The sequence below is a fragment of the Xenia sp. Carnegie-2017 genome, unplaced genomic scaffold (assembly GCF_021976095.1).
Source record: "Xenia sp. Carnegie-2017 unplaced genomic scaffold, XeniaSp_v1 HiC_scaffold_22, whole genome shotgun sequence".
Classification (NCBI taxonomy): Eukaryota; Metazoa; Cnidaria; class Anthozoa; order Malacalcyonacea; family Xeniidae; genus Xenia; species Xenia sp. Carnegie-2017.
Window position 1 is genome coordinate 16,910,021 of NW_025813485.1, and position 24,438 is coordinate 16,934,458.

At 32.8% G+C, this 24,438-nt stretch overlaps 6 protein-coding genes across 8 annotated transcripts; 2 read left to right on the plus strand and 4 right to left on the minus strand.

Moving 5' to 3' along the window:
• Positions 1-92: 92 nt before the first annotated feature.
• On the minus strand, positions 93-8,301 carry LOC124445088. 2 transcript variants are annotated; one of them, XM_046995795.1, is made up of 17 exons: positions 8,143-8,301; positions 6,834-7,014; positions 6,658-6,752; positions 6,092-6,510; positions 5,146-5,623; positions 4,642-4,886; positions 4,292-4,456; positions 3,770-4,055; positions 3,186-3,457; positions 2,635-3,080; positions 2,384-2,552; positions 1,996-2,182; positions 1,731-1,766; positions 1,527-1,599; positions 1,301-1,350; positions 874-1,131; positions 93-453 (listed from the first exon to the last, which is right to left on the minus strand). In XM_046995795.1, the coding sequence occupies exons 1-17, from the start codon at positions 8,207-8,209 to the stop codon at positions 374-376; spliced, it is 3,507 nt and encodes a 1,168-aa protein (XP_046851751.1). In that variant the 5' UTR covers positions 8,210-8,301; the 3' UTR covers positions 93-373. The 2 variants fall into 2 exon arrangements, with proteins under 2 accessions (XP_046851751.1, XP_046851752.1); XM_046995796.1 differs by having other exon boundaries at positions 6,654-6,752.
• Positions 8,302-9,258: 957 nt separating this feature from the next.
• LOC124445093 (dnaJ homolog subfamily B member 1-like) lies at positions 9,259-10,879 on the minus strand. The gene has a single exon (XM_046995802.1). It carries the CDS (start codon positions 10,794-10,796, stop codon positions 9,816-9,818), a length of 981 nt encoding a protein of 326 aa, XP_046851758.1. The 5' UTR covers positions 10,797-10,879; the 3' UTR covers positions 9,259-9,815.
• Positions 10,880-11,526: 647 nt separating this feature from the next.
• Positions 11,527-18,727, minus strand: LOC124445092 (histone deacetylase 11-like). 2 transcript variants are annotated; one of them, XM_046995800.1, is made up of 14 exons: positions 18,484-18,727; positions 18,241-18,380; positions 17,895-17,995; positions 17,688-17,804; positions 17,565-17,607; positions 17,270-17,346; positions 17,029-17,091; positions 16,679-16,775; positions 16,522-16,591; positions 16,312-16,367; positions 16,043-16,095; positions 15,702-15,788; positions 15,514-15,595; positions 11,527-11,977 (listed from the first exon to the last, which is right to left on the minus strand). In XM_046995800.1, exons 1-13 carry the CDS (start codon positions 18,498-18,500, stop codon positions 15,530-15,532), a joined length of 987 nt encoding a protein of 328 aa, XP_046851756.1. In that variant the 5' UTR covers positions 18,501-18,727; the 3' UTR covers positions 11,527-11,977; positions 15,514-15,529. The 2 variants fall into 2 exon arrangements, with proteins under 2 accessions (XP_046851756.1, XP_046851755.1); XM_046995799.1 differs by lacking the exon at positions 11,527-11,977 and adding an exon at positions 14,813-15,091.
• LOC124445089 (RIB43A-like with coiled-coils protein 2) lies at positions 12,030-15,232 on the plus strand. The gene is made up of 7 exons (XM_046995797.1): positions 12,030-12,104; positions 12,449-12,540; positions 12,979-13,060; positions 13,401-13,683; positions 13,858-14,266; positions 14,582-14,748; positions 14,955-15,232. The coding sequence occupies exons 1-7, from the start codon at positions 12,059-12,061 to the stop codon at positions 15,034-15,036; spliced, it is 1,161 nt and encodes a 386-aa protein (XP_046851753.1). The 5' UTR covers positions 12,030-12,058; the 3' UTR covers positions 15,037-15,232.
• Positions 18,728-19,500: 773 nt separating the features above from the next.
• On the minus strand, positions 19,501-21,877 carry LOC124445091 (methylmalonic aciduria type A homolog, mitochondrial-like). Its single transcript, XM_046995798.1, has 3 exons — positions 21,409-21,877; positions 20,133-20,452; positions 19,501-19,805 (listed from the first exon to the last, which is right to left on the minus strand). The coding sequence occupies exons 1-3, from the start codon at positions 21,845-21,847 to the stop codon at positions 19,518-19,520; spliced, it is 1,047 nt and encodes a 348-aa protein (XP_046851754.1). The 5' UTR covers positions 21,848-21,877; the 3' UTR covers positions 19,501-19,517.
• An 83-nt stretch (positions 21,878-21,960) lies between these two features.
• Positions 21,961-23,143, plus strand: LOC124445094 (tumor suppressor candidate 2-like). The gene is made up of 3 exons (XM_046995803.1): positions 21,961-22,228; positions 22,493-22,610; positions 22,862-23,143. Exons 1-3 carry the CDS (start codon positions 22,086-22,088, stop codon positions 22,925-22,927), a joined length of 327 nt encoding a protein of 108 aa, XP_046851759.1. The 5' UTR covers positions 21,961-22,085; the 3' UTR covers positions 22,928-23,143.
• Positions 23,144-24,438: the final 1,295 nt, after the last annotated feature.

Sequence of the window (24,438 nt, forward strand, 5' to 3'; positions counted from 1 at the left end):
AGACTGCGAGTGCGAATGCATTTTTCCTAAGGCTTTACTGATGTCGTTCATTAACGTCGATCAAATAATGAAGAAATAACCCAAAAAAAACGTAAGACGAAGTAAATACTTTATTCTTACGCTTGTTTAAATAACTACAAATATTTTATACAAACTGCTTTCATGCAAAGTATGAACAAACTATTTCTTACTAACAAAAACTACTTCGAATAAATACAACAATTCATAAGTGACAGGTGCAGGCACTGATAAAAATTTTGGTCTTCTTTATCATTGCAAAGAGTGTACAATACGAACATATACAAAATTTTTGTCACATGAAGAGCATGACCCATTTTAGTGAACATTTCATCTTTATGTATAAGAGCATGAACTAGTTGCAGCAGTTCCAAAATGCTTTGCGCCTCCAACCGGGATTTTGTGATGAATAATAAAAGACGCCAGATTTAGTTGCTATAGAAATGAGAAATGAAGCAATTTGAAGTTAAGAAATGGTGAAGTTTAGTTGTTATAATAAGCCATATTAACAACAGCACTAAAATTATCAGTTATTTAAAGCTATTTTATAGTCACAAAATTTACATTGTTTTTGTCCATTTCACATTGTCATTTTCAATTAAAAAATATACGCCTGTTGTGTTGTGCAACTTTATGTTTTCAAGATGAATGATGATGGAAATTTTTAACAAACTTCATAAAGTCGGTTTCATTACAGTAAGTAATCAATCGTGTATATTTCTTCTAATTTTACCCAAGAAAATAGGAATCATTTTGCTTCTTGTCAAAAAATGGGCCTTTGAACCAAATCTCAATATGAATAGGCACATGACATAAAGTAGGAGTCTATATAAAATGACTGCATGAAGTACTTACCACCCCACTTTTCTCCATTTTCAACATTTCTCTGCTTTTCGATTTCTGGCTGATCGCTATCTACATCATTTCCTGTGACACTTACAACATCCTTGTACAAGTTATCTTTTGCATTTTCCCATTCCTTATGTGATACAGCATACCATCGTTTTTTATTTGATGTATACTTCATGTAACTCAACATGTTATTGCCTACGCCGTACAGTATATTATTGGTACTATCGATACCAATAATGCTGATCACCATGACGTCAACAGCTATAAACATGAATCAACACTAATTTTCTTGATGAAAATAAATGTAGACTATTGCATGCGTATTGTTTTTTGAATAAATAGAATGTCCAATGTCTAACTTATACTATATCTCAGATGTTTTAAGCTCCCTTTTAAAATGGAAAATTTAATGATTTACGTAATTCAGTACCTTTCCAAGTCGCACCCTTGGTGTTCGTCCAAAAACAACTTGGTTTGTTTCTAAATAAAGAACAGAAAGCAATTTAGAACTTGTGATTTTAAATGTTGTTTCTGAACATAGAATAGACTGCCCAATTAGAACATGCAATCGTAAAATGAATAACTAAATATCTTTATTCATGCACAAGACACAAATAACAAGTCAAAAATACTGATATTTAGTTAATATTCCTTACCTCTTGGAGGAAACCGAACAAATATAAATAGCAGAACTTGAATTGTCTATGATGAAGCCTTGGGAATAAAATTCTAAAGAAAATAAATAGAAATAGCAGAACTTGAATAGTCTATGATGAAGCCTTGAGAATAAAATTCTAAAGAAAGTTTGAATAAAAAAGTGTAAACAAGAGCTAAGAAAAAGAAAGGAAAATATCTTATACCTGCAACAGCATTCTTGGGTTTTTTAATGGGTTTTTCTAAAATTTCGTAAAGAAACAAATCGCAATGTGAAAAAAATTATAATAAGTTAACATCCGTACTGTAGCTCACCCATCAATAAAAAATATAGTTACTATCTAATTACACAGTGCCCAGTGAAGTAAACAATAGTTTTCTTGTCTCGTAAATTTGCATTATGAAATGAGCATCATGATGAAATGATATATTTTTAGTCAACAGGATTTTCAATAAGATTTATTGTCTTACCTGGAACGCTGAATTTGATTGCCACAGACAGCAAAGGTTCATAGTAAATGTTTTTCTGCTTGTTTTTGTAACTTAGAGCAACAGGAGTAACAGCATAACTCTCACCACTTTTTTTTAATGTTTTATATGGGTCCAATAAAATCGAGAATGAGATTTTCATGATTTCGCCAAAATCCAAATGACTCACCTAAATTTATTTGAAAATGTCTTCACACTTTATAAGTAAATAGAATAAATTCTTGTGCATTTACTGTTCTTTTCAAAAGTAATATCTCCAAAGTATCAAACTAGTTAACAGCATATTCTTTCTTCAGTATGTGAGCTACATTTGATACTTTCCTCAGTTTGCATTTAAATTCATTTTGCATGATAAAAGAGCAATACTTACCTTAAATATAACATTTTTTTCTACCGTGAATGTGATCTTTTCATGTGACGTCTCATCAACACCCAAAAACTTAGTGTAAGGAGGTATAAGCCACACAACTTCAACATCGAAAGCAAGAGCAGTAGACATCTCTTTGTGAGAAATTGTGAAGTTGTATGTTACAGTTGACCTAAAACAATGCAGTAAATAAATACAATTAATCGTGGAAACACATGATTTCTAGACAAATAATGTGTGATACTATACTATACCCTTGAGTCAAGCGATCAGTATCATTAATATTGGCAACAATCTGCAGCATAGGTCTGCGATTGAGAGGTACATCTGCAATGAATATGAGCTGACCGATCCAAACCATGCTGTCACTACCTCTTGCACCAATTGCAATCTTATAGTTGGACCGATTAGTCACAAAATCATTGTCTTTTAAAACAACAACGAAATTGAAACTCATTGTGTTGTTTTCAACAGAAGACAAGGCTGACTCTTTTAGATCATTGATCTCAACAGCACCAAAGTCAATTTCAGCTGTATCATGATAAAATGTGTTGTTCACAGATGAATTAAACATCGCTACTGCATTCATGAATTTTTGAGTAACTCGAACGTTGGAACCGATGTGTCTGGACTGTCGTTGGAACGATTCGTGACGCACAAATTGCATCACAGAATTGTTAGAAACAGCAGGCAACACAATCTAAAAATGTGTGGTAAACATAGATAGTAGTAATATAATTTACAATGTATGAAAATCATTGATAAGTAATGGTAAGAATCTAAATTAAGGTTTTATAAAACTCACATGAAACTTCCCATTCAGAGTCATTTTGTTTACAATAACTTTCACGGTAATAATCACCAGTTGTCCAATTCTGATTAAATTGTCTTGAACATTTGATGACAAATTAAACTTAGGTACTCCTGACAGGTATCCTGGGTCAGGCTTGTACGTTCGTACAGGACGAATTTCATTTGCACTTGATTTGTAATCAATTTTGATAGCGATATTCAAATCAGATAGTGGCTTAACATTTGATTTTACCTTGGTGACAGTAGTACCTGCTATACTAGCACCTATATAAAGAAAAAAATCTACCTCACTGATCTACCTCAAAAAAAATCCAACTCACTAAATATATCAAAGAAAAAACTATAAAAGTACGTAATTTTATAAGAGCAGATGATAAACATAGGTTTTGATGATTTTACACTTATTTATGACGAGGAGTACAGCGAACAAGAAGAAACTGTTATAAAACTATATATAAAACCTCGATTTAAAGTTAGTATGGTCATTTAAAAGTTAACAATAAAAAAAAAGCAAGATCAACCGTGAATGAAAAATTTTTAAAACAAATAAATGTCAGCCTGCAGATAATAACATACCCGGATTGAGAACCCCGCCATTCTCTGTGAATGTAAAAGTTATAACCTTTGAGCCTTTAGCGTTAGTATCATCTTTTGTACTGCCGCGATTTCTAAATCCACTGTCTGTGAGCCATTCAAGATAAGGCGAAAGTGTAAAGATGACTTTCACATCATTTGCACTACCATAAGAACCATTTACTGAATGTTTAACGGTCCAAGAAAATACAAGGACATCATTTATATAATTGCGACTTGAATCTGTGTTGTTCACTGCTTTGATTTCAGCAAGTAAATATGGCTCGTTCTGAATGGGGAAAGAGAAACATGTTGATTTCTCATGTCTTAAAACAATTTGAGATAAAGTATATTTTCAAGTTCTTATTTAGAGTAAGTTCTTAAAAGTTTGAAAATACATGCACGAGTAAAGATGAATGTATTTTATATGTATGAGAAGTAAACAAAATAATTTTCTCGGATAATTGTAAGCAGTGAAAGTAAAAAGTTCTCACTACTATTCTAAACCAATGGTTTATTTATTACCTTTGAAATTGTAATCGCATCTTGTCCCACCCAAAGCATTTCATCGCCAGATTGGGCACCAAGTCCTACCCAGTGTATGGAGTTATTGGCAAGTAAATGGTGATCATTAACTTTGACTGAGAAGGAAAGTTTCATTGTGTTGTGGTTTTTATCAGTATTTAACACCTAAAACAAACTGTGTTTAGTTAAAGAATCATTAAACTGTAAAAGGTGCCCGAAAGGCATATTGCTTGATATAACAAATCATAATAAATTTTGCGACTGTTTTTTTTTTCACAAAAAAAGCATGCGCTCACTACTTGATTGCATTTTATTAATTTAAAAAAACGAATAATGATTTTTTTAGAAACCTTAATGCTTCCGAAGTCCAAGATAACACGACCATTGATGTTGTCATTTACTCCAGTGTATATTTTTGGTGTCGGTGAAGAATGTTGAGCTTTGATTGAGTCACTAACTTCCCCTAAAGTTACATTTTCTATGCTCAAGAAACGAAATGCGTTCACGACTGTCGACATTTCAAGGAGAAAAGTAAAATTGAAGAAAGGCATTGATATGTTGATTTTGTAATCCAGCGCACTTTCAACTTTAACGTCTAAAATTAGCAAAGAACATGTTACATGTTTGTCATATCTATTCAAACGTTAGACATGACGTTATACGTTTAGAGATTTTAACACTAATTCATTGTAAGTATGAGGCAATTATCATGTTAAAAAACTGCTGTAATGGTTTCGCGAGTCTTTTTGGTGATCATCAGATAAGTCTACGAGATTACAAAAGAATGTGATGAAAGCAAAACTTCCAACAACACATATGTAACATGAGATAAACAATATAAAAAAGCATCCTACCTCCAAACGTTGTTCGTCGTAATGTGATTTCAGGATAAGTTGTAAAAATTTCATTAGAATACTTAGGACCAAACGTCACTGGAACATTTGACGTTGTTGCATTCATAATGAACGTAACTTGAAGTAAAGCCAAAGGATTTAATGTTGCTCGAACTATTGTGTTGAACTTTATTTCCATATAAGCTTGTGAACCCGAAGCAGAAATATGGTTTGGAACTGTGAATTTTACGTTTTTATTTTCTGAATGTTCAAACGATCCAATTGTTTGAATAGAATTGGAAATATTTACTGAATATCCAGATTTCTCTGAAGGAAGTTTGAGATTGTCAGATTTCAACAGGATCCTGATGTTGTTCAGTTGTTCAGGAGAGGCAGAACTGTTCTGTTTCACATACAAACGGTAGTCAATCGAAGAATCAGAAGGAAAAAATGTTTGATTGGTCGTTGCTTCAAAGGTTATTTCGAGAGCACTGTATGACTAAGAAAAAAAATTTGAATTATACAATCAAAAGCTAGAACCTGCAGCATATACTATAACACTTTACAATCTTCTGTAAAGTTTTAAAACGTAACGTAATCTATTCCTTAACACCGTATAAGCTTTTGACAAACTCAACAGTCTATATTAGTACTGTACAACATATACTATTGTTACACACTACAACCTACCGTACCACTCTGTAGCCTAACGTAACCCTTTACAACCTATCGTAACACTCTGCAACCTACAGCAACACTCTACAATCTAACGTAACACTCTACAACCTACCACAACACTTTAAAGTACCTCAATATTATACAACTCTACCTTTACACCTTATAACCTGGCATAACATTTTACAATCTACCTTAGCCCCTTATACAAACATTGATACTCTACAATGTACCTTAACAGCTCACAACATGACATAACACTTTAAAACGACACAACTGTTAAATTTCTTACCGTAACACTCCTTCGTGTACGATGATGAAGTGATCTTCGCTCTCTTGAAACATTTGCACGAAACTCATCACTTTGAAAAGTTATAACAACAGTTGCTTTATTTTTATCAATTTCTTCTTCTTTATTCAATGAATACTCATCATTTTTTGCAAGTATGGTGATAGAGATTACTTCATGATGATCATATGGTTTTTTAACAAGACTGACAACTCCACTATCTGGATGGATATGAAACAACCCAAGCTCGTTTCCTTTAATGATAGAATACTTGATCCGACCACAAGGACAGTTGGATTTATCAACACAAGTTTCCAAATCATCATCAACTGCAGAAACTGTGACAATTTCATATCCAATATCGACATCTTTCTTCACATGACCAAAATAAAGAGTCTGTTTCAACAATGGCTGGCTGTTATCTATAATCAAAGCATGCGATTTTGAACAACAGTTTGCGCAACCAGAATTTTACTTAAAATTCAAACAAAAAGTTCAAGCACTCTTTTGCTTCTTCTGGAAAATGAATAATTTTTCCGAACAGCTTTCGCTCTCATTAAAATACTTGCGGTATTTAGAACATGTTTCACCACTCCAACAATCTTGACAAATGCATCCTTTCTCCTTGTCACATGAACCATGCTGACAATTGATGTGTTTCTCTCTAAAAGTTTGAATGATATACTCAACAACATGTCTGAAATCAATTGATGCTTATTTAAGTTCGATGCCGAAGACAACTTACTCCGTACAAAATATTTGACACTTGTCACAAACTTGATCCTCAACGGGACTGACATGTGTAAATAGAGCATTGAATCTTTTCAACAGACCAGAAATACTTCCACCATTCTGATTCACATAGCGACAGTTACAATCTTCAATGCCGCAAGCGTATCTTTTGTTGAATTTACAATTTTTCCCAACTGAAAGTTAAATTTCAAAACAGACAAAAATCGGATTAAAATGATGCTTCGCATATTGCCACAATCTTATCGTGAAAGAAAGTTAACTTGTTCGTTTTGAAACAATAATATTAAATGTAATATAAGGAGAAATTTAGCCATAAGTGCAGTAGACACAATACCTCGCATGTTTAAATTAAGTAATCTTATTCATAATTCATGCTATAATTAAAAAAAACAAGGGCATATAAGCCGATAAGATTTGGAGTTCTTTCAAGCATTTTCTTAAATATAATCTGCTAGTAAGGCATATAAAAATAAAAATGTATATAATATAGATCCAAGTTTTACACAAAATTTTCGTAAAAGACAAAATGTATATGCAGATATAACTTCAAAGAAAATATCGCACGAACACATACAGTTCGTTGAAAACAAATATTGTAGCAGCAATGAAACGATGACCATTTATAAAAGTGTTATGGTCCTTATGGATGTTAAAGATAGAACGAAAAATACATCGACATAAGTTTATGCACTAGAATATGTGCCAAATTATCAAAGACATTAAAACTGAAGTATATACTGGTAAAATGAACTTTTCAATAAAAGAGCTTGATTATTTTATATTTTCAAGCAACAGAATGGAACAAGAAGATGAAAATATACACGTTACTAAGGATTTATCAGTTATGCAAACATGACGTTAGAAAATTTTAGAATAACACAACATAAAACTGAAGAAATGCTTCTTAATGATAAACCATGTTTTTAAATTATGTTTGACAATTTTACATGGAACATATTTGGTGTTTAACCATAAAAAGAACCGCTGAGCTTGCAGATACAATTCTTTGCATATGACCAATGCAAACTTTCTCAAAGTACTGAACGATCAACAAATTGCTGTACATGCATTTTTATTATTTATTGAATGAAGAGCATTGATCAAAACGCGCCATGAAAGTGTTTTGCTTTACATGTATTTCATCATTGATAGAATGAAGAACATTGAGCAAAACACGTTATGAAAGTCATGATTCAATAAGATGTAATGTTTTCTACTTATCCAACAATGTTCCGTGTATATCTAAAAGCAATTGATGCCATAGCAACTGGAAAAGTATGCTCATGCAAAAAAATACTTACAAACCAAGGTCATTCCTTGGGACAGAAAAATAATAAGAACCAACAAGACCGCTAAAGGTTTTGCCATTCTTTGTGACGAAAGAAAACGTTTTCGTTTAATTGTTTGAGAACAGGTTTACTGCCCGTCGATTTAAAGAAGAATATGCAATTGTTCCTGTAAAATGTTTGCACCTGCGATATACGTAAGACGCATAAATTGAAGAGAAGCGATCATACAATTGGTCAAGAAGTAAATAATGTGTATGAATAGCAGGTTTTTAAGTAACATAAGCTGCCATGCAAAAAACAAAATAGCTTGATCGATGGAGTCAATAGATCTATATTCACAAAAATTTTATTTTAGATAGCCCCAAGCTTAAGTTTCGTCTATAATCCATTCTTGGTAATGCAACAAATACTGGAGCTTATTTTCATTTGAATAGGGTTATGACGAAAAGCTTTTCTTTTATTTGAGTTTAACACGGGTACAAAAAATTATTTTGAGAAGAATTGTGGAAAAGGCAGAACTTAGTTTATTATTTATCTAGGCTTGCAATGCTATGAAGACGCTAGTTGGCTTACCAGTGAATAGCTAAGTCAAAAAGAAGTACATATTTTCAAATGTTTTGTGCCTTAGCTAACAGCCTACCGAATGGCAGGTGTTCAATGAAAAGAATCGTACGTGCTATCGTACTCATAGAAGTTTGAGAAACCAAAAAAGAAAATTTGTAAAAATATGTGTCGTATGATCGATCAAGGACATGCATAATTGGTGTTCAATTTTATATAATATATATTATTATTTTAGTTATTTTAGGTATTTCTACATTATTTTTCAAATAGCTGCTTCATTTCAATTGCAAAGCGCCTTGCAAGCTTATCATGAAGAAAATTACGTGAAAATCGAATAAATCTATTTTTGATGGAACCAATTGAGTTGTTTGTGGTCAATACTGGTGATATCAATATTGTTTAATGAAAGCTACCATGACGTCACACATCGATGAGAAATAAATAATTCGTGTTTGAATCTCATAAAAATTTTGTTATTTAATAACAACCAAGCTCGTCTAATGTGTTCATATTGGGAAGTTCTACAATAATTGACAACATTACTGTCAGCAAGTATATATGCCATTTCTCATTTTGATCAGATGCCTAAAGCATGAACTTAATTTATTATTCAAAAATATTACAGAAGAAATTGAGAAATTAAGACTGTAGACACATGCGATGAAATACTTACTATAAAAACTCTACAATTTATCAACAAAAACTGACGGCAGGAATCTCTTGGGTACGCACTTAATTACACATCAAAACAAATAGACCTTTCTCGTATTATTATACAAATTATTAAAGCATCATTTTTGGTAGGAACAGAACGCTTTGCTTAAAGATATCTTCTATTTAAAGTTTTCAAATAGACCAAAATTGACTGTGGTTAAGAAAAGTAGGAAAGAGTGAAAATAAGCACTTCATGCAAAAGCGAATCTTATTTTACAGAAAATTCTTTCTAGATAACTAAGACATATATTTATACATTTCATTAATTAAAGAATGTTCTTGATAATATGATAAAAACTATGACAACACTGAATAAAGAATCCTTCCTTAAAATATTGTCAGGAAATTATTGTCTAGACAAACGAAATCATAATTCCTTTGACAAGGAAATACGTACAATTATAGCTTCAGGGAAGAATAGATTTCAGGAGATATTTTTGTTCAATGCTGCAAACAGTGGGAAATATAATATCAAAGGTCATCACAAGATCACCGAATCTTTCGTTATTGTCGGGATGGGGCAAGCCCTCGCCAGAAAAGATCTTTGTAAAAGTTGGTTGGATAACTTTTCCTGATGGATCGAAACAAAGTTTTCTTTCACCCAATAAAGTTGGTACAGTATAACAATTACCGCCAATAAGCGCCTCGCGTAAATTTATCTTTACAGTATGAATTAGGTTATTATTCGAGTCCCGTCGATACAAAGGATGTGTGATATCTCTTAATACGAATACAATATCCGCTGGTATAAATCCAAGTTTTTCATCTCCTTCTTTAGGAAATGTAATCGTCGTGCCTGGTTTTGCGCCGGCTTTAACATCAATCCTGAGAATTTTTTCTACTTTTCTTAATGAAGATCGATCTGTGCTCAAAACATTTTTTGTAATCTTCATCTTTTTTGTACAACCTGTCATGATTTCTTCCAAAGTAACGTACAAATCTTTATAAATTGGACTATCTTGACTCAAGGATCTCTGTTTCTTAATACCTGACTTGCCAACAGTTACCTGTCCTGTACTTCCTCGTCTTTTGACAACGTTCATTCGCAAGTCTATGAGATCATCTATAAGATCTGTTTTTCTATTAGGGAATATACCAGGAAATATTGCCGTGAAGACGCTTCTAGCTCTGCTTTCATTAGAGAAAGTTGATGAAAATGTCGACGTAGTGGATCCCTCACTTTTTCCATTGCGGTCATAATCGTCTCTGCTGCTTTGTTTGCTTAGTACAAAATAAGCTTCAGTTATCTCGTTAAATTTCTGTGATGCTCCGGGTTCATTATTTCTATCAGGATGATATTTCAGCGCCAATTTACGATAAACTGTTCGGATTTCTTCAAAAGAGGCTTGTCGAGGAATATCAAGCACTTTGTAATAATCAATGGCCATAGCTTGTGAATAATACAATCATACGAAATCGGGTGGACTTTGGTAAGTTCTTCGATTGTAAATGACAATTTATGACTGATTTTACAGTCTACATCCTTTTGTTTCTTCTAAATCGAAACGACGAGAAGTTATCCTTATAAGGTATTAATTGCCATATTAAGATAAGACATGGCCGACAGGAAAAACCTGCGTGATGAATGTAAGACAAACAGAAGTAATAATGTACTTCTAGAAACTTCTACCAAGCTTTGAAAATACAACAATATTTATCATCAGATGTAAATATCATGAAATAAATTATTAAAGACTGAATGGTGTGCGTTGTCTGTGTGATAAACTGTGTGTCTTGCAACTCTTATCCCTTAAAAATGACTTCTAGAACAATCTTCGACTCTGATTCGCTGAGATTCATATTTTTAGAGCAAAGCAAATATTAAATACAGGCAGGACTATGTGTGGCTGTGCTTCTTATATCATTATCTTGTTTACAAGCAAGAAATTACATATGGTTGTGTGATACAATGTTTGCCCTGTTGACAGTAATCCTTAATTTTGAGGAGTTGAAAAAACTTTACCAGAAGTAATGTCGACAGAGAGAAAAGTAAAACACTTTGGTGTTGTTTGCGTGAGCGTAGCTAGCAACGATGCAACGGTGCAATGAGGCGTTTCATGACTTTGGCAAAATAAAACGATCCCATATTTCCCAGCTAACAAAACGCAAGACGAATAGTACTTTGCATTAGAGTAACATAATAACAAAAATTGCTTGACAGCTGTTACAGTTAAAGAAGCAGCTCCTTTGAAAGCCTTAAGAATATCTAGACCAAAGCATTGTAAATAGCTTTATTTTCCAGATTTACCAGGGTGCCATATGTGGAAGTCACATGATTTGGCAATAAAAATACCTAGATGTTTCTGGATAAAGCAAATGACTTAAAAAATTGCATTCGTAATATGGGTTATCATTAAAAATTTGGTTAATTTATGGCGTTGCTGCAAAAAGTTTTAGATTTTGAAAATGTTACAAAATTGCACTGTGCATCAGTTCCAAGGCAAATACTGAAAAGTTGTCTTGTATTTGACGATCAAAATCTTTTTTATGTGGTGCTTATATTAGCTTTAACTTGTCAAGCATCCAGCTGGGCTGTAGTGCTATAGTTTTGGATCACCGTTCCTATACCCTGTAGTTAAATGAGTGAAATCATTCTAAGTCATCAAACTTAATACATGGCTCATTATAAGTAGGTGTTCACTTTTGGCTCATGATGGTGAATCCGGGACTAACGACTGGAAGCCACTCATTAAAGCGTACGATTCGTGCTCCTTTTCTGATAACCTAGTGAGAACGCTTTGAATTAAGAAAAACTGTAGAAATAGTTGAAACAATTTTTTATTTGAGATTTGGATAGGAAAAAAACGACTATGCAACTTCTTAGAATTTAGAAAAAGTTCCTGAAACTAGACTGATAATGAGGATAATAGCGAATGTTGTCATAACAACGGCATGAAACACAATCCATAGCAACAGACATCGCACGAGCGAAATTGCATAGCAACAAAAGAGACTGACCGTGATCAAAACGAATTGAATTCACATTATTTTTCATACATTGTTAGAGCGCTTAAAATGTATAAACTTGATTTACCCGTAGACTTAAAAGAAACTGCGGCTACTCAAAGAAGACGAAATGCTGAATTACAACGACAAAGCCGAATATTTAATGCAAGAGTTCGCACGATAGGAGTAAGTGAATTGTTTATGAAAGTAAAATTCATGTCAAAACATTCACCGTTGTTCGTAAACTAGGTTATTTTATTCTTGTAATTTTAATATAATCGTGCCCAAAGTTAAATATTATAAAATAGAAATAAAGGATATAACTAAACTGTTAATAACAAGTGCATTTAGCACCTGACAGAGCTACTCTTTAAATAAAGATTTCATACATGCTAAATAAAGACGATTAGGGCATTCAGAGCTGAGGGACATGCTGTTCTTGTGTAATCTTAACATTCTCTGTACAATGTTTTCAAGTTTGCAGTTACACTATAGGTATTATTGATCCAGTAAGTGTCACTGTGTACCATTCAAAAGAATAAATAACGATATTTGGTGCAATGTAGATCAATCAATCGCAAACTAATCGAGTTTTTCTTGTCATAAACACCTCTCGAAATTCAGGTCGATCTAGATGCCCTAAAACACCAAATAGCACAGAAAAAGGAAAAAGACGAAATAGAAAAACAAAGAGAGGACGCATTTGGTATGAATTACAAGTATTACATATAAATAATGCAAGCATTCGAGTTTTTATCTTTATGAAATAAATTGAAACAAGTGAAAATACCAACAATAAGTTACATATCAAGTTATACACGGTTGTTGTCAACTCAGACAGTGTGTTATAAAACATAGACAATGTGTCAGCTAGGGTTTGTATTATGCAGGATTGCAGGTTATTGAATCCGTCACTGAGCCGTCAATATAGACACGAAAATTGTCAACAAGTCCCATAAACATTTTGTGATTTAGGTTTCCTGTTTTTAAAAATCAAATCTAAATTGAATTGAATTGGATAATTTTGTCCATATTTTTACAAACAGCGGACCAATCAAAACGACATGACATGACTTGTGTACTGCTGCAAAAACGAGAAGAAAATGATGTGCGAGAACTGAACAAGTCGCTAAATGAGTACAGAAAGACTTTTCAAAGAAAGGAGGATGGAAGAGAATATGATTTAAACGATCCTGACTTATTAAAAAATGACAAGCCAGCTCGTGTATCAGATGACGATCCAAGATTGGGAATTTCTAGCCTACAGAAGTTTTCAGGAGAGGATCTCAACGGTAAAGAAAGAAAGAAGTTACAACAAGAGCAGGTCAGGTATGAATCTATTTTCCAGTCTTTATGCCGTATCAAAAAATGTATGCCCTGTAAAATTTGCAGTAGATTTGTTTGTTTCAGTGATTTTCACAGTTGTGCTCTAGGATGAGGTGGCTATTTCATAAGGTTGTAAAATTTTATTGATAATGATAGTTGCTTCTCATTAATTACTAGAGAATGGTGTAAACAACAAATTAATGAAAGGAGCCAGGAGAAAGCAAATTTGTTGCAGGCAAACAGATTGTACGATTTAAAAGCGAAAGAATTAGACGAACGAGCCGTGGAATTGTCTGAGTCTGAGCGTCAATGTCGTGAAGCAATCAACCTTGCAACAGCAAAATACAACGCTGCTCTTGCTAGAGAAAACAAATCCAGAAATGAGTTGGAGAAAATGAAAGAACAGGATGATAATTTTACGGAAATATCTAATTTTGTCTGTGGTGATGTTGTAACGGAAAATCCCGATGTCGCTGAAAGCGCATTTGGTCCACATCGAGTGATCACTGACAGATGGAAAGGAATGAGTTCAGCTCAACTGAATGAAATAAGAAAGATTCAACACGATCAGATGCTTGAGAAAAAAGTAAGACCATGAATAATATTGATTTATCCAATGTGTAGTTTCAGTCTTTTCATTGTAGTGCATTAGGTATGCATAAACCGTAAACTGCATAGTTGTAAATTTGTATAAAAATGTTTAAGGCATTACCAGAAGGTATAACTTCCGAGGCCTCAGAACGTGGCAGGCAGAGATATAACATACAACTTATAAATGATACAATTCTGCTTTGTGTGAATAAAGTATTAAACAATTAAATTAAAATACACTGTGCGCATTGAACATATATTTCGGAAGCTTGAATTCTTCTTAGCGTAAATGAATCTATCCGTTTCCTAGCGTCTTGAGGCAGAAGAAAGATTGAAAAAAGAAGAATGGGAAAGATTACAACTAGCTCAAGAAAAAGCCACCTTAATGGCAGAGCGAGAACTGGAACGAGTGCGTAAACAATTGAATAAACAATTTGTTGAAGAAAATGCAAGACTTGCGTCTGAACAAAAGGCCCAGTAAGTTTTGCTTCTTAACTCATTAAGAAATATGACATGCATGTATTATGCAAAATGAGCAATGTACTGTTGAATACGATTGTTCATATCTCTATCCTTCAACATAACAATAACTGGATGACATTACATTCATTTTAAGCACAATTCTCTAACAAATATATATATGTTTTGCTAAATTCATAAATACTATACATTTTCTATTTCAGCCAAAATCACCTCAATAAAGAAGTTTACACAAATCCACCAACTGCCGAGTTCTTTATGCAGTTCAACACAACTAGCAGATGAAGATTCTCTTTGGTTATGTACTTTAAATAAAGCATGTCTACTGTTTAAGTCACATCTGCAAAATTAAAATACCTATAATTTTGACTTGACCAAAAATTTTGAATTGTGCAATTGTTCAATTATATCTTGTGCATTTGTGAAATTGTATCTGGTATTATGCAATTATGTTTGCAATAAATAGAGTCCATTTTTTCAATAAATGATAGTCTTTAATTTTAAATATGGCCTCTATATATAGCAGAAATAATTGAATTATTATTCAATTAAACCAAAAATATTTGTACTGCATATAGCTGGGTAAACCTAATTGCAATTGCTTAGGAGTAAGAGTTGGAGCTATAGTTTGAATTAGGATTTAGATAAGTATTCTTATGTATAATAATCTAAATACACACAAACTGTGGCTTCCAGTTTGAAAAGAATATATAAAGCAACAGATTTACATAATTCAGTTATGTTTTAAACAAAAACACTTACCCAGTCTTTCATAGTTTCAGCTTATCAATCCTTTCTTATGCAAATTTATAATAGAGTCAGCAATAACTTTTGCAGTATGTTTCTATGTAAATTATATATTTCTTTTTAAAAGTTTGCATTTAAAAATTAAGATCAAGTATAGCTGTGTATTTTTATATTGAAAATTTAATTACATGAAGTATGCCTACCTGATAGCCACCTGATGTAACCATGAATATAGGTATTTTTCGTTTTCTTGCAGCTTCAAATACCAATTCATCTCTTAATATAATACCCTAGAATGGAAAAGATGGACTTGTTTTTTTTAATCACATAAAATAAATTATGATTTTCACATGTTTGTAAATAATTTTTGTTTAATCCTTTCACATGCATCTGGAGCTCAAACAATGAAATGTAGGGGTGCACATTGATTATATAGGTAAAGACATCATATTACATTTGTTCTAACATGTTTGACATATACGTAGGTGTTGTTTTGAATGACACAATACAAGCTCATCAAAATTATGAATATCTGTATATGCACCTGTTCAGTGATAGCAAGGTTTCCTAGAGGGTCACCTTTAAGAATGTCAGTCCCTAATTAAAATAAAATGAAAAAATTGGAGTTATCACTTGGATGCTGATTAGTGTTGAAGTTTTTAATATGCATAAACAAGGAGATTGAGGCTGCAAGCAGGCTATAAGCAATGCATTGAAGAACAAATTAATTCATTAACTACAACTTTTCCATACTTATTCATGCAAATTGAAAACTGATTTGCGACTATAAACATCATAATAGATATATAATACCTGCATTGTAAGCTATGATGTGCGGTTCAAATTCATCTAATGCTTCATTTAGATTACTGCAACATAGTTGAATTAAATAATGTAGAAAAATCACATCAAGTCTTAAATTAATAAATAGATTTGTTTACACAATCTGAAGTATCCCAAGCCTAAATAGTCATGTACTAATTCCTGAATCAAGTCTTTTCTTGTGTTTCTAAGAGTTTTTACCGTTCAACTAGACTAAGATATTTATCATCATCAGTTTCATGATCCAATTCAACCATTTTGTTTATTGCACCTAATTGACAAAAATGATTCTGGTAGGAAAAAACTACATTGCTTCAAAATCATATAACAGTAATGCAATCTAAACTCTTCAACATACGTTTTGCAAATTTGTCAAAAGGGTAAATTTTTGAATTATAAACATCCATAATGTAGACTTGTGGATTGCTTAAAAAATCACGTTCATGGCCATTACCCTGAAATAACAAAAATGCACCATTTAAAAAAACTAAATAAACTTGCTACAGCTACACTAAAAATATAACCATTTATTTTAGTAACTAAGCAACATGTTATTAAATGTGAAATTTTATATAAAATATTAAATTCTGAACATATCAACTACCTTGAACTATGTTATCAGTCATTAATTTCGCCTTGTAGACAATCTTAAGCTGGAAGTATGTCAATGGTAATGAAATAAAATATTGCCTGAGGTAAAATACATACTTGATGAGCATCAAGATCTACAATCATTGCTTTGGAAACTGTCGAGGCCTTTTCAAACAGAAACTATGTAAGAAATGATAATTGAGAAGAAAATCTTCAACAATATGAAAGCACATGAATTGCAAAGGAATAGAGCATACTATTATATATTGCACATATATTAAAATACCTACGGTTGTCTTTCAACCACATACCACACATTACATAAGCATCTCTATAAAACTGTGAAAAATCCCCTTACATTAAGTGCCAATGTAATGTCTGCATATGCACAAAATCCTCCTCCTTTATCACTTGAGCAATGATGAAACCCACCTCCTAATGCACAAAAACAACAACATTCTTTAAATGCAGTAACTTTATGGCTTCATAAACTGAGGTAATTTTATATAGCACCAGAATATGTCCTCATTAAAACTTAAATTCATTTGGACGAAAGTTTTTGTCACTTTTTACACAAATGAAACTTTTCTACTGAAATGGCTGCATTTAATTACATTTAAAATTGTTGTATGTATTATGCATATATACAGTACCAACATTTATTGCCCATCCATTGTCTACAGCAAGTTTTCCTGCCTATGGAAAATAATATTAAAAAACTAATATCGTAAACCAACATTTCAGTTTGCAAACAACAGCAAGACACACATACAAACCAAAATGGTTCCCCCTGTTTGTAATCGTAAAGGTCTCAACAGTATACGTTGAACAATGAAATTTGGAAGGAATGCAACTGGAGGAACTTCTGTGATACTAGCAACTCTCCAGGACCACTAAATTATAAAACAATACATAAAAACAATGAAATGTTAACAAAAGCAAACGATTACCTAGTTAGTAGTTTAAAAATATGATATACGTACCTTCAAATTATCCAAATATCGTTGAGTATGCACTTTCAAAAGATATTCTTCACTTGCTTCAAGAGGTTCAACAAATGTTTTATTTTTTAAAACATCACTCTCTAAACATAACAATCAACATAATTTTTCAGAAAAATTACTATTTGTTGTCTATATGGAAAATGAATTCGTTCATTGTTTTTCCAGTGAATAAACAACCATGCTGGCTTCACTACTGGGTGCAGATATTGCTGAAAGTTGATTAAAAATAAACTTGGTGAACAATGTTTTAATTCCCTCAATAGTTGAGCAGAAAAAAGTAATCATCTTTACATGAATATAGTATTAACTCTTAACCATCAAATACCTGACAAATATCCAACAACTTTCCCCCATTTTTCAGAGTCAAATGGATGAAGTTTTTGCAAACCGAAAAATTTAATATTGTATCGATGACTGTATACCAGTGGTATCTGACTTGGTTGGAGATCCTTGTATAGATCAAAACTATGAAAAAATACAAGACAACTGAGCTATTTTCTACTTCGTGGTTGTAAATAAAATCCTTTCAAAACAAATACCTCCAATAACTCCGAAGGATTAAACTTACTTTATTTTCTCTGCCATAAAAAAGGAATTTCGAAGACAATGGTGCACAGACTAAAATATTTTCCCTTTTCAGATCTGCCGCGAAGATATAGATCACTAGAAGTTACTGTCGTAAGAGATGTGCTGCCACCTTGTCAGCATTTGGTCATTATTCTGTTGAACACAGTTCACTGGTTGAAAACGTTGAAGTTGAACATGACAATTGACAAAGTCACTAAAAATCTGTGCATTCGAATTTTTGATGTGTCATTATAAAATAACAAAATGAAACACGTGCGCTGATTGGTCTACAGCTGTATTTGCATAAGAACTCGAGCAAGTGTGCAACCCTCGACTTTCGGTCTCAGGCTTGCACTGATGACTGATCTGCTCTCGAGTTCTCTCAAAGGTTTCCTCGGTTTGCAGAAGCATGTGCAAACACAATAAACATCTTTTATTTCTTTATTAAAAATCTCTACTGGCTACTCTTGTTTATTCGAGAGGATCAGAACTCAATCCGATGTTTTTCAATACTCTCTATAATCCCCAACTGCAGGTACAGGACATGGCCACACAATAATTCTTTAGAACGATTCTCTAGAGATGGTGGAATCGTTGCATCGCTGGAGAAACCCCCCCAGAGGGCCTTTATCTTTACAAGGTTGTTGTGTAAAAGAGGTGACCTAGGCGATATGCATCCTTGTAAAAAAGCCTTCACATACGCCATAGGCAGCTGTCAGCTGCACCATTTTTTGCCTATGTGTATATTTACCATATTTTATGTAGCCAACCCTGTTGATCAGGGCATGAAATTACCAATTTCAACATCTACCTACGAAATATACTACACAAAACTGACTAAAACAAACCTTTGAAAGATGAAACACAAGCAAAGCAACGCTAGTACCCCAGCCGAAAGGGAACCTACGAAATGGATAGAGGACCCCCTCCCTTGGTCCTTAACCGCACTCCCAAGAGCTAGAAAAAGAATTTGGGATTCTTGTTTTTACTGATATAAAAAACATTTGTTGACGAAAAATCATATTAATCATTGCTTTATTTTAATTCTGAATATAAACGAAGAAGTTGGTCAGCTGCCACTCCGGGAGTTATACCACCTTCCTTGACACGTTTTTCAAAGGCAGGCACATTTGCTATCACAGAAGGGTGTTTTTTAAACATTTCAAGAACTTCATATTTGATATAGTTCCACATCCATAATGCTCGCTGATCTTTCCTGTTCATTTCCAGTTCCCTTGAATCGATCATGACACGAAAAAATTCTTCAATTTCTTTCCAGGCCTCGACAATCCCTTCACGTTTGGTCGCGGACGCTGTGATAATCTATAGAAACATTGTTTTTTTATATATTATATTGTCTGCATACTTTAGCGTTTTCTGAAATTTAATAAACTGTTCAAACTGTCTGTATGAGATCCAAAAAAAACGCTAAATGTAGTCATCTAGGAATTGTTGAAAAGGCAGCATTGCTAGATTCACCACTGTGTGATATTTGTATGCAAGTTAAAATAATTAAAAAATATTTAGAACAGAAATAAATAGGAAGTCTATAGTTTTTTTTTATCAATATCTTTCAAATTATTTTGAGTTATGAATTTAAGTTGCTCGTTTGCAGCTAGAACACTAGTTTTTTAAGTGAAACAAACAAACCTTAGGTCTCCACAATGAAGATCTTTTACTTTGTAAAAATTTACTGGCACTAATAAATTCTGTTTTCATTTTCCTTGCAACTGCCTTCAGATCTCCATCGTCTTTCGTGATGATAATTAAGTCAGCAACCTCCATTATACCACGCTTTATCCCTTGTAACTCATCGCCCGAAAGAGGACTTACCAGCAATACAAAAATATCCACCATTTCATAAACCGAAAGTTCTGACTGACCAACACCTACTGTTTCAACCATTATAACATCATAACCAGCTGATTCACAAAGAACTATAGCATCATTTGTACATCTTGTTACTCCACCTAAAAGTGAGTAAAGAAATGAATGATTGTAGAGAACGTTAATGAGTGGCATCATAAGAAAGGGAACTTGTATTGCTCCTAAGCACAAGCCTATAAGTCTTGGGCTCACATTCGTTTGGAAGCTCTCAGCAGTGATCTGTGAACATTAAACTTATTAAAAGACAAGCTTTTTGCAAGTTTATAAGCTGGTGGATTTTTCTGTGGAATAAGTTTAGTGTCGGGATCGTGGTGGGCTTTTTTCGAGAGGGCTTATGGAGGGGGGCTTAAGTATGGAGGGGGGGCTTATGGATGGAGGGGTGCTCATGGATGGCAGGGGGGGTTATGAATGGGGCGCTTATAGGTGGAGGTTTACAGTAGTAAAGTGAATATAATTTGCATCTTGGAAATTTGGTATCATATTAGCAAACAAAGAAAGATAAATCTGAGCTGAATACCATTTCTCACACACTTTATAGCCATTAGGATGAACAGAATGTGGCCCTTGTAAAAAATCTATGTGGCTTTCAGAAAAACGTAGGAACTAGCGTTTTTGATAACATTGAAGCAAAACATTTTTTAATATCCACCAAACCTCCATGAAATATATTGCAGATTTGATGCTTGCATATCATCCTCTGCTTTAACAACCAAGTGAAGTCAATGGCATTACAACAATAAATCGGTATGACCATATTTAGAAATTAATTTCTTAACCAACATTTCAAATAGAACTTAAACAATTATTATCTAACATCAAATCATATAACATAAAATAAAAAATTATGAACTGAGTTTTTCAGATCAAAATGTATTAGCACCATGCTTGAATTCACCAAACTGGAAAGCTTTAAATGTAAAACTGTTTTGATTAAACATTTGACATATTGATTGCATTTGGAAATTCAATTACTGAGGTTCCAATATGTTTCTTAACTTACAAATTATTAATTCTCCTTTGACTATGGCATTATACTAACCCAAGGCTCCACTAGATGGTGAAGGGCGTATATATGCATTAGCACATCTACTAAGTTCTGTCATTCTGGTTTTATCTCCTAGCAACGAGCCTCCAGTATTAACAGATGATGGATCAACTGCTAGAACTGCAACTCGATATCTTTCATCAGTCAACATTGTACCTAGGGCTTCAATAAAAGATGATTTACCAGCACCTGGTGCACCAGAAATACCTATTCTATATGAAAGTTGATTCTCATTTTTTCTACTCAAATTCAAGATTTTTGTTAACAGTTCTTGAGCTAAAATCTTTTTTTTGGGATGAGATGATTCCACAAGAGTGATTGCTTCTGCCAGTTTACCACGGTCCCTGTGGATAATTCCATCAACTATGTCTTCAACATGATGACTTTTTTTCCTTGAAATGACGTAGTTGAACAGTCTATTTAACCTATACATAGATTTTCTAAAAATAAATATTATTTTAAAAATTTGTTTGATGACTTTTAGAGCGTGATATGCACGCGTGGTGTCCACGCAAAGTAAATTTTCGTTTCCAGTCTCTCCACAAAACCATTCACAGAAATACAAGATTATGACAGCAGAGGCAAGTTTTTTCATCTTCGCGGCACTTTAATTTCTGTCGGTCTTATTTAAAATTTATCAATTTCCATACCTAAGAATTGCTTTTCTATGAATGGGATCTAAGGTATCTGGTCTGTTTCGCAAAGTATGGGATGTGGAAGATTTTGAAGAAAACGATAGTAGTTCACCAGACAATAAAATCAATAGACTTTTGAAGAACTGTGGAGGATCTATATTTATCTTGAAGAGAGTGAGGTGCGGAATGATAGAAAGATTTTTTAACTGTGAACTGTACAACATATGTCACTAATAATGTCAGTTACAGTCAGCGTGCTTTGTACCTAACGTTAAAGTGCTATTTATTACAATCATGTTGTGTTGATTTCAAAGTTGTATGCTGATGAATTGACCTCTGATTTTTATGTGGTATTGCAACAGTTTGTAAATGTGAATTAATTTGTACACAATCAAAAAAACAATTTTGTTCACTTTGCTTTTTCACACGAAATTCTTGTTTAGTTCAATGTTCTTCAATGAAGATGGTGATCTGGCACATGAATTTTATGAAGAAGTGAAGTCAAAAAAGCGGAAAAGATCGAAGATGAAAAAGATTGATCCTAGTGCTTTAAAACCTCAGGTGATATTTAAGAACATAGTGATTGGAACGGGTTTGAGGGTGTTTTATTCCCACAAGGAGAGACATCTCCACAAAATTTTATGTGTCACAAACAATGATGAGAAGTAATATAAAAAAATAATTTTTTTCAATGTTTCAAAAGTAAAGTTGAAAATGTAAGTTGGTCTTACGTATATGTATAACAACTGTCCTAAATAGACAAAGATGTATTACAACACTTATTCTCTGACATAAATTTCATTTTTTTCTAGGGACAAGTTGATTTGACATTTCCAAAGATAAATCCTAACATTCCAATCATATTGTGTGAAGCATGATTTTATATATAAATACTTTGTCTCGCAGACATTTGCTTAAAAATCCTTTGCTGGTGTGGTGTATACATACTATATAGTTGATAAAGTTGACTTGATGAACAAAATGTTATATCATGAATACTTCATCAAAATGAGGAATATTTTACTTATGGACTTGTACAATACAATGCATGTATAAAGGCAATTTACAAATAAATTATTTAGTATTAACTGTGATTTTTAACCAAACCATTATTGTATGAACAATATTCTACTGTAATGATTCTACTTTTGCAAATTGCATTACATAAAAGTGAACCATGATCTTACAACAAAAAAAAACAACTAAAAGTTTACACATGAGTTCTTTCTCGAATTTAAAACTTAGAGATGATTCAACTGGTGAATTACTGTAGAGTTGATAAATTCCTTGGAGCAGAAACAACTTTGTTCCATAGTAACAAAGATTTGTAATATTTACACGCAGAGCTAAGCATAGTGATAGGTATTCAAATCATCAATACATTTTTTCTAAAGACCATGACGTAACTTGTTCAACAATGGAACACGCTGTTTCGTAAAGCTAACACAATGACAATGACAGATTAACTCTGTAGAGTGTGGATTCTATATCCAAAGGCGCAAATTTTAAATTTTCAAACTACAAATCAACTGCAAACTCTAAATATATTTTCAAGGGAGTGGGGCTGTTAGGACAGAATTTTGTGCAAAGCAAAAAGTAAAAATCATGTATTTATTCCAATCTTAATTAAAATTTCTTTGATTTCCTTTCTAAATTTTACAAGCAAGCAGTAGGCCAACAACACAGCCAACAAAAACGGAAAGTATTTCAACTTGATTTTGCTAGTTTGTTCACAGTTACATATTTCATGGAAATTTCTCTTCGTTGAAACTTGACAATAGTTGTTATAGCACAGTACTACATTGATTTGAAAGACCCTGCTTGGAATTTCTTTATCTGTTGAATATCATTAACTTATGATCTTTATCTGTTGAATATCATTAACTTATATTAACGTAAGATGATCTTAGTAATGATTTCATAGATGATGCTTCCTGACATACGGTACAACACACTGAGTTATTGACTGAAAACGGTCAATCAACGAAAATAACCGACTTATAACGAAAGAAAATCATTACTGTTTCAAACAGTCGTTTCCATAAAATTTAATACTCTCTACAACTACCCAATCAACTTTTAAGAATAAAAAATATTTTTTCATTAATTTGAGACACGTAGTGAATATTTCGAACACTCGACTCTCCTTCTAATTCAGTATTGACTTAAACACATTTTTATACTACATGTCAAGATTGTCAAGTGTACGCTGCGTAAAATTTTAATTAAAAGTATTCCAAAATAGGTGGCAGAAGTCTATTTTGGAATACATCGACTTTTTGTAGAACTTCTTATCTAAATTAGAGAGGGAGGGAACTCTCTAATTTAGTCAGAAGATCTCAAATCCTCATTTACGTGTATGTTTTTTGTGTTAGTGTACTTAGATATA

What these genes read in the sequence shown, in the direction of transcription:
- LOC124445088 (XM_046995795.1), bottom strand. Translation starts at nt 8,209, where the DNA reads ATGGCAAAACCTTTAGCGGTCTTGTTGGTTCTTATTATTTTTCTGTCC. An exon ending in CCAAGGAATGACCTTGGTTT is followed by an intron (nt 7,015 to 8,142) that starts GTAAGTATTTTT and finishes TTTAACTTTCAG; the next exon opens with TTGGGAAAAATTGTAAATTC. An exon ending in TGTCAAATATTTTGTACGGA is followed by an intron (nt 6,753 to 6,833) that starts GTAAGTTGTCTT and finishes TCAAACTTTTAG; the next exon opens with AGAGAAACACATCAATTGTC.
- LOC124445093 (XM_046995802.1), bottom strand. Translation starts at nt 10,796, where the DNA reads ATGGCCATTGATTATTACAAAGTGCTTGATATTCCTCGACAAGCCTCT.
- LOC124445089 (XM_046995797.1), top strand. Translation starts at nt 12,059, where the DNA reads ATGATGGTGAATCCGGGACTAACGACTGGAAGCCACTCATTAAAGC. An exon ending in CAAGAGTTCGCACGATAGGA is followed by an intron (nt 12,541 to 12,978) that starts GTAAGTGAATTG and finishes CTCGAAATTCAG; the next exon opens with GTCGATCTAGATGCCCTAAA. An exon ending in GCGTCTGAACAAAAGGCCCA is followed by an intron (nt 14,749 to 14,954) that starts GTAAGTTTTGCT and finishes TTTCTATTTCAG; the next exon opens with CCAAAATCACCTCAATAAAG.
- LOC124445092 (XM_046995800.1), bottom strand. An exon ending in TGGATGGGCAATAAATGTTG is followed by an intron (nt 17,347 to 17,564) that starts GTACTGTATATA and finishes TTTGTGCATTAG; the next exon opens with GAGGTGGGTTTCATCATTGC. An exon ending in ACATTACATTGGCACTTAAT is followed by an intron (nt 17,092 to 17,269) that starts GTAAGGGGATTT and finishes TTTCTTACATAG; the next exon opens with TTTCTGTTTGAAAAGGCCTC.
- LOC124445091 (XM_046995798.1), bottom strand. Translation starts at nt 21,847, where the DNA reads ATGTATAGGTTAAATAGACTGTTCAACTACGTCATTTCAAGGAAAAAA. An exon ending in ACCATCTAGTGGAGCCTTGG is followed by an intron (nt 20,453 to 21,408) that starts GTTAGTATAATG and finishes ACTCACTTTTAG; the next exon opens with GTGGAGTAACAAGATGTACA. An exon ending in CTTCATTGTGGAGACCTAAG is followed by an intron (nt 19,806 to 20,132) that starts GTTTGTTTGTTT and finishes ATGTTTCTATAG; the next exon opens with ATTATCACAGCGTCCGCGAC.
- LOC124445094 (XM_046995803.1), top strand. Translation starts at nt 22,086, where the DNA reads ATGGGATCTAAGGTATCTGGTCTGTTTCGCAAAGTATGGGATGTGGAA. An exon ending in TTTATCTTGAAGAGAGTGAG is followed by an intron (nt 22,229 to 22,492) that starts GTGCGGAATGAT and finishes ATTCTTGTTTAG; the next exon opens with TTCAATGTTCTTCAATGAAG. An exon ending in CTAGTGCTTTAAAACCTCAG is followed by an intron (nt 22,611 to 22,861) that starts GTGATATTTAAG and finishes ATTTTTTTCTAG; the next exon opens with GGACAAGTTGATTTGACATT.